Below are 14,033 nucleotides of genomic sequence, written 5' to 3' on the forward strand. Positions count from 1 at the left end.
GTTCAGGAAGAAAGAAAGAAAAAGAGGAGTAGGTAAATGTCGGGCCTTAAAAACACCGGAAGAAAAAAAAGAAACCTCCCTCCTTCTGGTGAGCGCGGAGTTTTATTTTAGGGCTTGCGCCATTTGATGACCGCCAGGCCCCATCAGTTGTATGGCGGAAAAAAGAAGATTATTCCTCCGTATCAATAAAGCAGTTTGATAGCTGCTTGGTGAATATTTCATGCTGATGACCTCCAAAACCAATGAGACAGTATTAAGTTTTCATGCGCTACAATAATATCTGTTCCAAATCCATGTTACCGCAAATAGGCTGAAGTTAGTTTAGATTGGAACAGTGCTTTGCACATAGTAAGCGCTTAACAAATGCCATCATTATTATTGACCGTCCTGCCTGATAACTCTGAATTCAAATGAGGCAATCACGGGTGAGGAAAATTGCATAGTGATAGGGAGTCTAAGAATACATTTTAGTGGCCATTATGAACACAGAAACCTGAGACACACAAACAGATATTTGAGCAGAATGCTTCACTCCCATTCAATGTTATTATTTTCCACTTCTCAGCAAAATTTGAGGGTAACTTAAAAGTGCTTTATATCTTGCCAGGTGGCTTAGTGGATAGAGCATGGGCCTGCGAGTCAGGAGGACCTGGGTTCTAATCCTGCTTCCATGACATGTCTGCTGTGTAACCTTGGGAAAGTCACTTCACTTCTCTATGCCTCAGTTACCTCATCTGTTTAAAATGGGGATAAGACAGTGAGGCCCAAGTGGGACAGGGACTGTGTCCAACCTGATTAATTTGTATCTATCCCAATGCTTAGCTTACAGTGCTTGACACGTAATAAGTGCTTAATGATAATTATCATTATTAGGATATTTCAGAGGAACATCCAGTGGAAAAGCTATCAGATCAGGGGGCAGGAGGTTATCCCAGGTCCCCTCAGACTTACCGAATTCAGCATGCTGCGTAGCATGGCCAGCAACAAAAACGCAGCTTCGGTGCAGACGTTGTGTATGGAGCCAACCACCGGGCCGCTGGAGGCGGGAACGCCAAAGATAAACGTCCAGATGGAATCCAAATCAAACTGCGGGGACCAAACAGATCAAGAATCAAACACAGCTTCATGGTTTCTTGTGTCCTAAAGTCTTGTCCAAACGTTCATCTCCAGAGGATCTCTAACTGAGATTCTCAGGAGGGTAGGGGAGAGAGATGTAAATTCAGATTACGCCTTCTCTCTGAGTTAGTTTCCCACATTTATTCAACCGAATTTCATTCAATCCCATTTACTGAACACTTACTGTGTGCAAAACACCGTACTAAGACCTTGGGACAGTACAATAAACAGACACATTCCCAGCCCACAATGAGCTTACAGCCTTGTCTTATGTCATTGAGTCGTTTTCGACCTATAGCGACAACACAGACACATCTCTCTCAGAACACCCCGCTCTCCATCTGCAGTCGTTCTGGTAGCGTATCCATAGAGTTTTCTTGGTAAAAACCTCGAAGTGGTTTACCATCACCTCCTTTTTTAGATGGCATTTATTAAGTGCTTACTATGTGCAAAGCACTGTTCCAAGCGCTGGGGAGGTTACAAGGTGATCAGGTTGTCCCACGTGGGGCTCACAGTCTTAATCCCCATTTTACAGATGAGGTAACTGAGGCCCAGAGAAGTTAAGTGACTTGCCCAAAGTCACACAGCTGACAATTGGCAGAGCCGGGATTTGAACCCATGAACTCTGACTCCAAAGCCCGTGCTCTTTCCACTGAGCCACACTGCTTCTCTACTGTGCACCTCCTTCTGCACAGTTAACTCGGGTCTCCGCTCTCGACTCTCTCCCATGTCGCTGCTGCCCAGCGTGGGTGAGGTTTAACTTGGAGCAGAATGCCTTCTATTCGCTAGCCACTGGCCAAGCTAGGAGTGGGCCGGGAAAGCCTCTGCTTCACTCTCCATCCCAAAGCTGAGACTGGTAGAGTGCTGGAAACTCTCCAGGTGTGATGTTGAGAGGGGAATTACAGTCTAGAAGGTTAGATATTAAGCCACCATAACAGGACCACAGTGGCTGTTTCGGCATGGGTATTGTTTTTATTCTGATTTGATTCTATTATTTAGACAACTGGAACACACTGGCCATTCTGGAATGAACTTTGATTTTATTCTGATTTTTATTCTGATTTGACATTATCAATTGGACTGACAGCCTCATGAGGGACAGGGGCTTCGTCCGACTTGAGTACCTTGAAGAACTGTATCTACCCCAGCGCTGAGCGCAGTGTTTGACACAGAGTACGTGCTTAACAAATATCACAATTATTCTGCTAACACAAATCAACAGTATTTTAAGGTCACACTTCTTTATTCCACTGTCAAGCTTCCAAAAACAGCCAGAGAGCTGAAAAGAAAGGGAACTAAGTTGGCCTATCGTTTTTGACATTTAAACATAACAAATACTAAAATGCTTTAGAACGATATAAGAGACTTCCTTAGCAACTTGCAATTTAGCTCAAGGCTGACTCCTTTAGCAAAGACATGAAACTCCATTTTAGGGCTTAATGCAGAGTGATTTTGACATCCAAGTCACTAGACCATGTAAGCTACCTAAGGGGACTTCAACTTATTAGAATCTTTTTGAAAACTACATGACGCTGATGTGATTTTTTCCTGTTAAAGAGCTTAGGGCAGTGAAGCTTAAAAGTTTTTCCACATACAAATGAACAAACCCCAATTTCATCTTCTTAACAAAATCAGAATTCTCCCATTTTCTCTACTTCCACAACCTAAACACTATCTTATTTTAACAAGGGTGTCAATGATCTGCCTTTTCATAACCGGAATACAGAATTCTGCCATTTAATCATTCCCCATGGTACTAACTGAGCATTTACTACCTGCAGAGAACTGTACTAAGTTCTTGGGAGGGTACAGTAAAATTGATAAACATGATCCTTGCCCTTAAGGAGCTTACAATCTAGTCAACTCTAGATCACCGAGGGATCACTGTAGATTAGGGAAGCAGCATGGCTTTGAGTATAGAGCATGGGGCTGGGAGTCAGGAGGACCTGGGTTCTAATCCTAGCTCTGCCACTTATCTGCTGTGTGACCCTGGGCAAGTCACTTCACTTTTCCATGCCTCAGTTCCCTCATCTGTAAAACGGGGACTAAGACTGTGAGCCCCATGTGGGATAGGGACAATGTCCAATCCAATTAACTTGTACCTACCTTACGTGGGCTTAGTATAGTGCCTGGAACATAGTAAGCGCTTACAAAATACCACAATTATTATTGCTAGTATTATTATTACCATCACACTTGTGGGTGCCCAGAAGCAGCCAGGTGCTCCTTTCTAACAAAGTGTAAAATCTCTCTGGATCTCCACCAAAAAGGCAAACTGAGCCTGTTCAATGACTTCTTTGCACCCTGTAGACTGCAAACTTCTTATACTTAGGGTTTGCACCTACTAACTCTGTTGCAATGAATTTCCCAGTCACTCTGCATCAATCAACACCACCAATCGATTGTTCTCCCTGGAGACATTTCACCTCCGGCTCACTCTCGTTTGATGCATGGAATTGATCTGTCCACGAGAAGCAGCGTGGCCTAAATGTTCTGGGAGTGTCACCCCCCTCAAAAATCTCCAGTGGTTGCCTATCAACCTCCGTATCAAGCAAAAACTCCTCACTATTGGCTTCAAAGCTCTCCGTCACCTTGGCCCCTCCTACCTCACCCCCCTTCTTTCCTTTTACATCCCAGCCCACACACTTCGCTCCTCTGGTGCCGCTATCCTTCTCACTGGGCCTCGTTCTCGCCTGTCCTGCCATCGACCCCTGGCCCACGTCCTACCTCTGGCCTGGAATGCCCTCCCTCCTCACATCCGCCAAACTAGCACACTTCCCCCCTTCAAAGCCCTACGGAAAGCTCACCTCCTCCAAGAGGCCTTCCTAGACAAAGCCCAACATTTCCTCAGCTCCCCTTCTCCATCACACCAACTTGCTCCCTTTGCTCTACCCCCTTGTCCCGCCCCACAGCACTTGTGTATATGTGTGTGTATGTACATACCTATAATTCTATTTATTTATATTAATGCCTGTTTACTTGTTTTGATGGATATATATCTATAATTCTATTTATTTATACTGTTACTACTGATGCAGGTTTACTTGTTTTTATACCTGTCTCCCCCCTTCTAGACTGTAAGCCTGTTGAGGGCAGGGATTGTTTCTCTTTATTGCTGAATTCTACTTTCCAAGCACTTAGTACAGTGTTCTGCACACACAGTAAGGACTCAATATATATGATTAAATGAATGAATGAATGAATGATGGATCCTGGGTCTGGGAGCCAGAAGGACCTGGGTTCTAATCCCAGCTCTGCCGCTTGTCTGCTCTGTGACCTTGGGCAAGTCACTTCACTTCTCTGTGCCTCAGTTCCCTCAACTGGAAAATGGGGATTAAGATTGTGAACCCTGTGTCAGACAGGTACTATGTCCAAACTGACAACCAGGTATCTACCCCAGGGCTTAGTACAGTGACAGGCACAGGGTAAGCGCTCAACAAATACCACAATTATTATTACTAGTTTTGTCAAGTCCAGAATGATGTACATGGGAGAACTGAGCTCCAGACCCTGCATGGGAGCGACTGACCCATTTATTTCTGCCCAGGGCCGATAATTCACGACTACACACTTTCGCCTCCCTAGGCCGTTCCTACCTCCGGATAGACTAACCAGTCACACAATCCTAAATTCCATTTCCACCCCGAAACACGCATGTGGGGGACAACAGCAGGACACAACTTTTTTTTCCCCTCAACTTGCGGTTTCTAGGAAATGTTAAAGGGGAGCCAGAACGCTGCTTGTCTGCTGTCTTGGGTAAGTCACTTCGCTTCTCTGGGCCTCAGTGACCCCATCTGTAAAATGGGGATTGAGACTGTGAGCTCCACATGGGACATGGACTGTGTCCTAAATGCACTTAGTCCGGTGCCTGGCACACAATCAGCGCTTAACAAATAGCATCGTTATTATCATCATTATTATTATCCAGGGCATCCAAATACATGGGCTGCTGCTCATGGGGGCACTTACCTGCAGGCTCTCAGGCAACTCAGTCGCGGGCTGCTGGAGGAACAACGCCATGAGGAGGAAGTACAGGGGGGGCACGTTTGTGTGCTTGGGTAGAAATGACTGCAGGACCGGGAATCCCGAAAAATGGCAGGCGTCGCGGTTGATCTCCCTGATCGTGGATCGACCCCCGGCGCTCCTGCCCACGTTGAAGCCTGAGGGGAAACGACACGGAGGGAATTAATCCCAGGCGACTGCTAAGCCCCGCGATAATCAGTCAGTCGCATTTCTTGAGTGCTTACTGGGTGCACAGCACCGTACTAGGCGCTTGGAAGAGTATGATACAACAATAAACAGACACATTCCCTGCCTACAATGAGCTTACAGTCTAGGGGGAAGATGAACATTAATAGAAATATGTAAATTACAGATATGGATGTAAGTACCATGGGGCTGCCACCCAGCTCTAAATGTAATAATAATAATAATGGCATTTATTAAGTGCTTACTATGTGCAAAGCACTGCTCTAAGCACTGGGGAGGCTACAAGGTGATCAGGTGGTCCCAAGGGGGCACACAGTCTTAATCCCCATTTAACAGATGAGGTAACTGAGGCTCAGAGAAGTGAAGTGACTTGCCCCAAGTCACAGCTGACAAGTGGCGGAGCCGGGATTTGAACCCATGACCTCTGACTCCAAAGCCCGTGCTCTTTCCACTGAGCCACGTTTGGCACACAGTAAGCACTTAATTAATTAATTAATTCATTCATATTTATTGAGCCCTTACTGTGTGCAGAGCACCATACTAAGTGCTTAGAAAGTACAATTTGGCAACAGATGGAGACAATCCCTACCTAACAATGGGCTCACAGTCTAGAAGGGGGGAGAAACAATAAAACAAGTAGACAGGTATCAATAGCATCAAAATAAATAAATAGAATTAAATATATACACATGGGTAAAATAAATGGAATAATAAATATGTACATATGTACATAAGTGCTGTGGGGCAGGGAGGGGGGTAGAGCAGAGGGAGGGAGTAGAGGCGATGGGGCGGGGAGGAGGAGCAGAGGAAAACGGGGGCTCAGTCTTAATACCACAATCAATGAACGGCACCAAGGCAGTGACGTTTCAGGATGCATAAGTGCTTACTGAGCACATTAAGTGCTCAATAAATACCACTCATTGATCGACTAAGTGGTAATTGAGGAGCAGTGTGGTCCTAGGGTAAAACTAGGGACACCTGTCCACTTGTTTTGTTTTGTTGTCTGTCTCTTCCTTCTAGACAGTGAGCCCGTTGTTGGGTAGGGACTCACTCTATATATTGCCGACTTGTACTTCCCAAGTGCTTAGTACAGTGCTCTGCACACAGTAAGGGCTCAATAAATACGAGTGAATGAATGAATGAATGAAAGCACAAGCCTGGGGAGTCAGAAGGACCTGGGTTCTAAACCTGGCTTCGCCACTTGCCTGCTGTGGGACTTCACTGCTTGGTGCCTCAGTTTCATCACCTGTAAAGTGGGGATTTAGTACTGGTCCCACTCCTACTTAATACTGTGAGCCCCATGTGGGACAGGGACTATTCAACATGATTAACTTGCATGTACCTCAGCACTCAGAACAGTGCTTAACACATAGTAGGTACTCAAATACCACTGTTAGAAGAATTGCATCCCCCTTTGCAGCATGTTTCTTCCCATGACATCCTTCCAATAAGTACTATTTGTCCAATAAGTACTATTTGAAAAGATTTGAGATAATGGAGGAGCTGAAGGCTAATTAGCTAGCAGAAACAGCCACAAACCAAACCAACTTTCCCTTTACCTTGCATGATGGAACACACCAACTCACTTTATTAATGTTTCAATTTGCCTCCAGATCGACTAACCCATCTTAAAAAGCCTATTTTCCATTTAATTCATTCACTCAATCATATTTATTGAGCACTTACTGTGTGCTAAGCATTGTACTAAGCACTTGGGAGAGTACAATACAACAGTAAACAGTAATATTCCTTGCCCACAACGAGCTTCAGCCAGCCGCCCTTTGTTGGCTGGGACCGTCTCTATATGTTGCCAACCTGTACTTCCCAAGCACTTAGTACAGTGCTCTGCACACAGCAAGTGCTCAATAAATACGATTGAATGAATGAATGAATGAATCTGCTGTTACATCGTCCAGCTCACACACGTGTTGGGGAAAACAGCAGGACACAGCTTTTTTTCCATCAACTTGCTGTTTCTAGGGAATGTTAAAGGAAGTCAGTAGGACCTGGGTTCTAATCCAGGGTTCTACTCTATTTATTTATTACTCTATTTATTTATTTATTTATTCATTTTACTTGTACATATCTATTCTATTTATTTTATTTTGTTAGTATGTTTGGTTTTGTTTTCTGTCTCCCCTTTTAGACTGTGAGCCCACTGTTGGGTAGGGACTGTCTCTATATGTTGCCAACTTGTACTTCCCAAGCGCTTAGTACAGTGCTCTGCACACAGTAAGCGCTCAATAAATACGATCGATTGATTGATTAACCCTCACTCTCCAACTTGTCTGCTGTGTGACCCTGAGCAGTCACTTCACTTCTCTGGGGCTCAGTCACCTCATCTATAAAATGGGGATGGTAAACCCCACGTGGGACAAGGATTGGGTCTAATCTGATTGGCTTGTATCTACCCCAGTGCTTAGTAAAATGTCTGGTACATAGTAAGCACTTAGCAAATCCCATTTACTAAAAAAACAACCACAACAGAAAACTAGAAAGGTTTCAAGAGAAACTTTGATCTCAGGCATTTTCCCCAACCTAATTTACTTGCATTCTAACCAGCTGTACACTTCCACATAATAAACACACATAAGATGCCATGAAAAGAAAAGCTTTTGGTTAAGAATGTTTCCCTCTAAATGAACAGCTACAAAAGAAGCCTAGCTGATTAATTTAGATTCAGCAAATCCTACATGAATATATTCCAGGCATTGAAATGTGCTCTTGAACTGAAGGGGTAAATAGCAAATCTCTCTTCTCTGCACCTCAAAATGAATGCACGCTTTGATTTCAGTCTGTCAGACACAACAAGCCATGAATAACCAGTTCTCATTCATTCTTCCTTCTAGCTTCCACAAAATCCATTCTGCAATTAGCCTGCAGCTCCTCCATTATTTCAGATCTTTAAAAATATTACTTATGGGAAGGAAGTCATGAGAGGAAACGTACTGCAAAAAAGGAAACCCACAGGGGATTTTTTTTTTGCTTTTTTTAACTACACGAATGACAGCTACAGAGAAATTGTGATAGTAGGAACCTGTTACATTTGTGAAGTTCCACAGCTCTGCGCAGAATTTATAGCCCTCAACCATCACAAGCCAATCTACTCTAAATCTAAAGGGGCCATTCTATCAAATAGGCATTCCATGGTTTCCAGCTTTGAATACATTCTGAAAGGAATATTCTGGCATGAATTCTAAAATTGATAAAGGAAGAATAAATCAATAGCATCACACACAAAAATCAAAATTACTGTTGCAAAAGGTACCTTTTTGAATAACTCATGCATGGAAAAAAATAACCTTTTGAGAGTGACAAGAGTCTCCTCAGAGTCAGAGTAAATGCTGGATGAGATGGTAGGCAGGTTACAGATAAAGATTTTGATTAAATTGAAAGCTATAGGGCTTGTTTTCCATTCCTCCTGGAATCCCAGGGAGCTTCAGAATACAATAAAAGCTTGGGTATCATGCCTTCAGAAGACTTAAATTTTTGCCAAGACCTAGAATGATCTAGCTATCAATCATGTTTATTGAGCACTTACTATGTGAAGAGCACTGTACTACGTACTTGGGAGAATACAGGATGATTATACAATTTCAGTCAATTAATGGCATTTATTGAGCACTCGCTGTGTGCCGAGCACTGTATGAAGTGCCTAGGAAAGTACAATTATAATTCTTTGTATTAATAATGATATTAATTAATATTCATTTAAATTTATATTAGTGTCTGTCTTCCCCTCTAGACTTACTGTGGGCAAGGAACCTGTCTGCCAACTCTCCCAAGTGCTTAGTAATGTGTTGTGCACATAGTAAACATTCAATAAATTTATTTATATTAAGGTCTGTCACCCCCTCTACACTGTAAGCTTGTTGTGGGAAGGGAATGTGCCTGTTCATTGTTATACTCTACTCTCCCAAGCACTCAGTACAGTGCTTTGCGCACAAGCACTCAATAAATATGGCTGAATGAATGAATAAATACCATTGATGAGATAACACAACAGAGTTAGTACACATGTTCCCTGCCCACGACAAGCTTATGGTCTAGAAGGATGTTCAGTGGTGCCATAACACGTGCTCTCTCTAGGCATTTTGGGTAGAATGTGATTTGGGAAAGCTTTTCAGAGAATTCAGCAGGCTGACCCATGCAGTGTTATGGACGAGTTGTGATATGGTAACCATTAAGCCAAAGGGAATTAGCAGATTGTGATTAAGTGGGCCAAAATCTCCACAGAAACTGGCAATTTTTGGACCCAAGTTCCTATATCATATACATAGATACATACACACATTTATATACATACTTGGATTTTCACCCTTGATTCATCCCTCCCTGAGCCTCATAGCACTTAGGTACATATGAGTAATTTAATTTACTTCTATTAATGTCTTTCTCTCCCTCTGGACTGCCAGCTCATTACGGGCAGAGAACGTGTCTACCAACTGTTCTATGGTCCTCTCCCAAGAGCTTAGTACAGTGCTCTGCCCACAGTAAGCGCTCAATAAATGATTGATATATCCTGTTGTCCACTAGCAGGAGGCTGCACCCTCTCATCCCTTATTGCTAGTCTACTCGATTAATCACCCTAGAGTTCCAAATCACAAAGAAACCCAGAACCAAACAGTAGAGCTGAGAAGGACTGAGAAGTGTAGCAGTCATCACACCTTAAAATAATACCACATGTGGGAACACAAACATTTCACGAAAAGCAGCGTGGCCTAATGGACAGAGCAGACACCTGGGAGTCCCAAGGACCTGGGTTCTAATCCCTGTTCCACCACTTGCCTACTGGGTGACCTTGGGCAAGTCACTATACTTCTCTGTACCTCAGTGACCTCAACTACAAAGTGGAGATTAAGACAGGGAGCCCCAAGTGGGTCAGGGACTGTGTCCAACCTGATTAGCTGGTACTTACCCCAGCGCTTAGTTCAGAGCCTGGAACACAGGAAGCACTTAGCAAATACCATAACCCCCTCCGTCCCCTCAAAAGCAAGCCCGCTTTCAAAGCCATACCTAAGACGGTGCCAATCTTGTTGGTCAGAACAGAGTCAGTCTGTTGGAGCCAGCCCCCGCCACTCAGGCCCTCTTTGAACTTGGCGAGGATGGGTTGGTTGCTTAGCAACACGACGAGGATCCTCATGGCGGCGGTGACCGTCGTCGGGTGCAAATGCTCTTCCATGAACATCATGATCCAGTCGAAGCCAAGCGTCCTGATGAGCTCCTCGCAAGCTCTAGTCACAAAGAAGAGGGCACAATTCCAAAATTACCGGCAGCCTCCAGCCCCACTACGTCCAAAGCCTTAACATAGCAGAACATCAGAATTTACCACTAACTGGGTACATTACAATTCCAAAGATTATAGTACTTTAAATTAAAGACTGCAATATTTGGGTACTAGCATCGATTAGGAGAGGCGGTCTTCCCTGACTATTTCTGAAGAGAAGCTGTGGGGTTTGGCGGAAAGAGCATGGGATTGGGAGCCCAGAAACCTGGGTTCTAATCCTGACTCAGCCTCATGCCTGCTGTGTGACCTGAGGCAAATCACTTAACTCTTCTGGGTCTCAGTTTCCTCACCTGTAAAATGAGGACTGTTTTCCCTCCCCTTAGACTGTGAGCTCCAGTGGGACAAGGACTACGTCTGATCTGAGTTCACTAAATCTGCCCCAGTTCTTAGCACAGTGCTTGGCACACAATAAGCACTTCACAAATACCACAATTATTATTTTCCTCTCCCTAACTTTTATCTCACCTTTTGTCACTTCTAAGGATTTCTAGGCTACTCACACATCCCCAAAGCACTTAGGTACACATCTTTATACTTGTAATATACATATTACATATATACATATATGTATATATATATTCCTGTTTGTAATTAATTTTATTGTCTTTCTCCACCACCAGATTATAAAATCCTTGAAGGCAGGGATCACTTCTACTTACTTATTCTATGGAAATCTTTTATGCACTTGGTACAGTGTTCTACAAAGAGTAGGTGTTCAGTAAATACTTTTCATTGACTGATATCTAAAATTGGTGTGGCCAAATGGGTAGAGCCCAAGCCTGAGTCAGAGGACCTGGGTTCTAATTCCAGCTTTGCCACTAGTCTGCTGTGTGACCTTGGACAAATCACGTAACTTCTCTGGGCCTCGGTTCCCTCACCTGTAAAATGGGGACTGAGACTAAGAACCCCACGTGGGACATGAACTGTATCCAACCTGATTATCTTGAATCTACCCGTGCTTAGTACAATGCCTGGCACATTATAAACACTTATAAAAAAAGTCACAAGCGAAGCATGTTAATTGACAACTATTGTAAGAGAAATATGCATACACTAGTGCTTTTTACTCACTGTAAATTAATGCTTGTCTTTTCTTTAGAGGTGTAGACCAGTTTCAGCAGGATATCTAGCAGTCGGTTCCTCAGAAGGATAAGGTTAGCAGAAACAAGACCTCCGAATTCATCTTCTGTTCCTGGGCAGGAAATTACATGCATTAAATCTCCCATAAGATGGAGGACCAGTCAAATGTAAGTACCTAGTCTTGGTAATTTCTCTGGCCAACAAATCGAGTCATGTCTTTCAATGGCACATCACCAAAAGCAATTTTTTTATTCCAACAGGAACACAGACACAGCTTAGTGTTTCTTTTTTGAAAACTTTATTCCAAAGCAGGATGAGGAAAGAAAATTTAACTGGGGCACCTCTGCATCTTACTGCGGGGTGTGAACACGAGACCTTCACATTCATTGCTCAATTTTGACACTCCTGGTCCCCAGGCAGGAGCATTTCTATTTTAAGCCTCATATATCCCTCCTCCCCCATCTCCATAGAGACTGTCTTGGGGATGGAGACGGAAGTAAGTCAAATGACCCGGATGCACTGGTGCGTGGGTGGTTTAGCGGGGTTCATTTCAACATCCCACGGTCTGAGGTCCACGACACAGCTCACAACTTCTGATCCGCCCCCAGCCTGGACTTCTCCTGCACTCACTCTTCCCCCTGGAACATGTGCATCCCTAAGAATTCTTCTACCTCTGGAATGCACAAACCTCTCTCCATCCCAACCTCTCTTCTCCCCAACTAGGCCAAAGTCTCTCATGGTCTACAAGACACCTCTAATCGGATGTCCTGGTGTAAAGGGCCTGGGAGTCGGATGGTCATGGTTCTAATCCGGGCTCTGCCACCTGTCTGCTGTGTGACCTTGGGCAAGTAACTTCACTTCTCTGGGCTCCAGTTACCTCATCTGGAAAATGGGGATCGAGGCTGTGAGCCCCACATGGGACAGGGACTGGGTCCAAACTGATTCGCTTGTATCCACCCCAGCGTTTAATTAAGTGTGTGGCCCATGGTGAGCGCTTTAACAAACACCGTGATTATGATTATTACGTCCTGCCACCTCCTCCAATTTAATATGACAGAGCTAGAACTCTTCCTCTGTTTCTTAAAAGCCATAATTGTTCACATCCCCCAATAAAGGGTCCCAACTGGAGGGATGAATTTTGGCAAATGCAATTGATTCCTCAATAGGAAAACTCAGAAGTTTGTGGAAAAAAGGAAACAGATAATTCCTTTCCAATAAGTATGCTCTTCTTTGAGCACAGAAAATAGCCGATACTGTGGCTCATTTGGACTCTATCCTTTTGCCTCAGATCCTCAAGTCACGTACCTGTGTCTAGCTTTTCTTCGTTGTTGATTTCCATCACTACGAATTTCTCACAGACTGCAAACGTCGGCAAAGTGGAGGAAATAAACTGGCCAAACCTTTAAGCACAGAGAAAGAAAAAACAACTGTTCATATATGATGGACTTTTCACAATCTAAGTAAGCCCTCTTCCAATTCATCTTTGGCATGCTTTAGATGAGAAGCAGCATGACTCTAGCATAAAGAGAATGGGCCTGGGAGACAGTGGACCTAGGTTCTAGCCCCAGGACTGCCAGTTGCCTGCTGTGTGACCTTGGGCAAGTCACCTTACTTCTTTGTGCCTCAGTTTTCTCATCTGTAAAATGAGGATTTAATACCTGTCCTCCTACTCCTACTGTGAGCCCCATGTGAGACTAACTTGTTTCTACCCCAGTGCTTAAAACAGTGCTTGACACAGAGTAAGTGCTTAACAAATATTATCATAATAATAATGGTAATTAAACTCCTTGAAAATTAAAATACCTGAACTGGCTTCTCTTGTTAATAACATGTTTTGAAAAGGAATGAAGAGCTAAAGACTACTGCTGTCAACAAATATCACCCTTTCAAGGTATTAATCAATTAATTGTATTTACTGAGCACTTACTGTGTGCAGCATACCGTACAAAGCACTTGGGAGAGTACAATAAAACAAAGTTCGTAGACACATTTCCCTGCCCACCATGAGCTTGTGGTCTACAGGACTGTATTCATCAAAATGGCCAAATTTGAGCAAGACCTCAAACCTCATAAACTTTCCACTTTCAACACGTTAAGACATTTCTACACACACACACACACACACACACACACACATCAGGACGTCCCTTAGGATGAATTCCCCCTTGTTCCTGAAGCAGAACGTCTTGCAAGAATAATCCATGAGCTTGACAATGTGTCCGTGTTTGGATGGCTCTGCATTCTGCAGAGACCCAGACTCAAGTTGGAGGAAGGGTCCTACGGGGTCAAGAAGGGTGAGGACCACCAACTATGGAACAGCGATACACAGCAGCCCCTCTGC

At 43.8% G+C, this 14,033-nt stretch overlaps 1 protein-coding gene across 3 annotated transcripts in view; it reads right to left on the bottom strand.

Annotated features, from left to right (window-relative positions):
* The window catches only part of WDFY3 (WD repeat and FYVE domain containing 3), a 226,385-nt gene that overhangs the window by 64,224 nt on the left and 148,128 nt on the right, over positions 1 to 14,033 (bottom strand). For all 3 annotated transcript variants that reach the window (XM_038769261.1, XM_038769260.1, XM_038769259.1), the window contains 5 exons: positions 12,998 to 13,092; positions 11,684 to 11,804; positions 10,342 to 10,559; positions 5,086 to 5,276; positions 952 to 1,086 (listed from right to left, as the gene is read on the bottom strand). In XM_038769261.1, coding sequence (XP_038625189.1) covers positions 952 to 1,086; positions 5,086 to 5,276; positions 10,342 to 10,559; positions 11,684 to 11,804; positions 12,998 to 13,092 — 760 coding nt within the window. The remainder of the gene's footprint in view (positions 1 to 951; positions 1,087 to 5,085; positions 5,277 to 10,341; positions 10,560 to 11,683; positions 11,805 to 12,997; positions 13,093 to 14,033) is intronic.

The sequence above is a fragment of the Tachyglossus aculeatus genome, chromosome X5, assembly GCF_015852505.1.
Source record: "Tachyglossus aculeatus isolate mTacAcu1 chromosome X5, mTacAcu1.pri, whole genome shotgun sequence".
In the NCBI taxonomy this organism is placed as follows: Eukaryota; Metazoa; Chordata; class Mammalia; order Monotremata; family Tachyglossidae; genus Tachyglossus; species Tachyglossus aculeatus.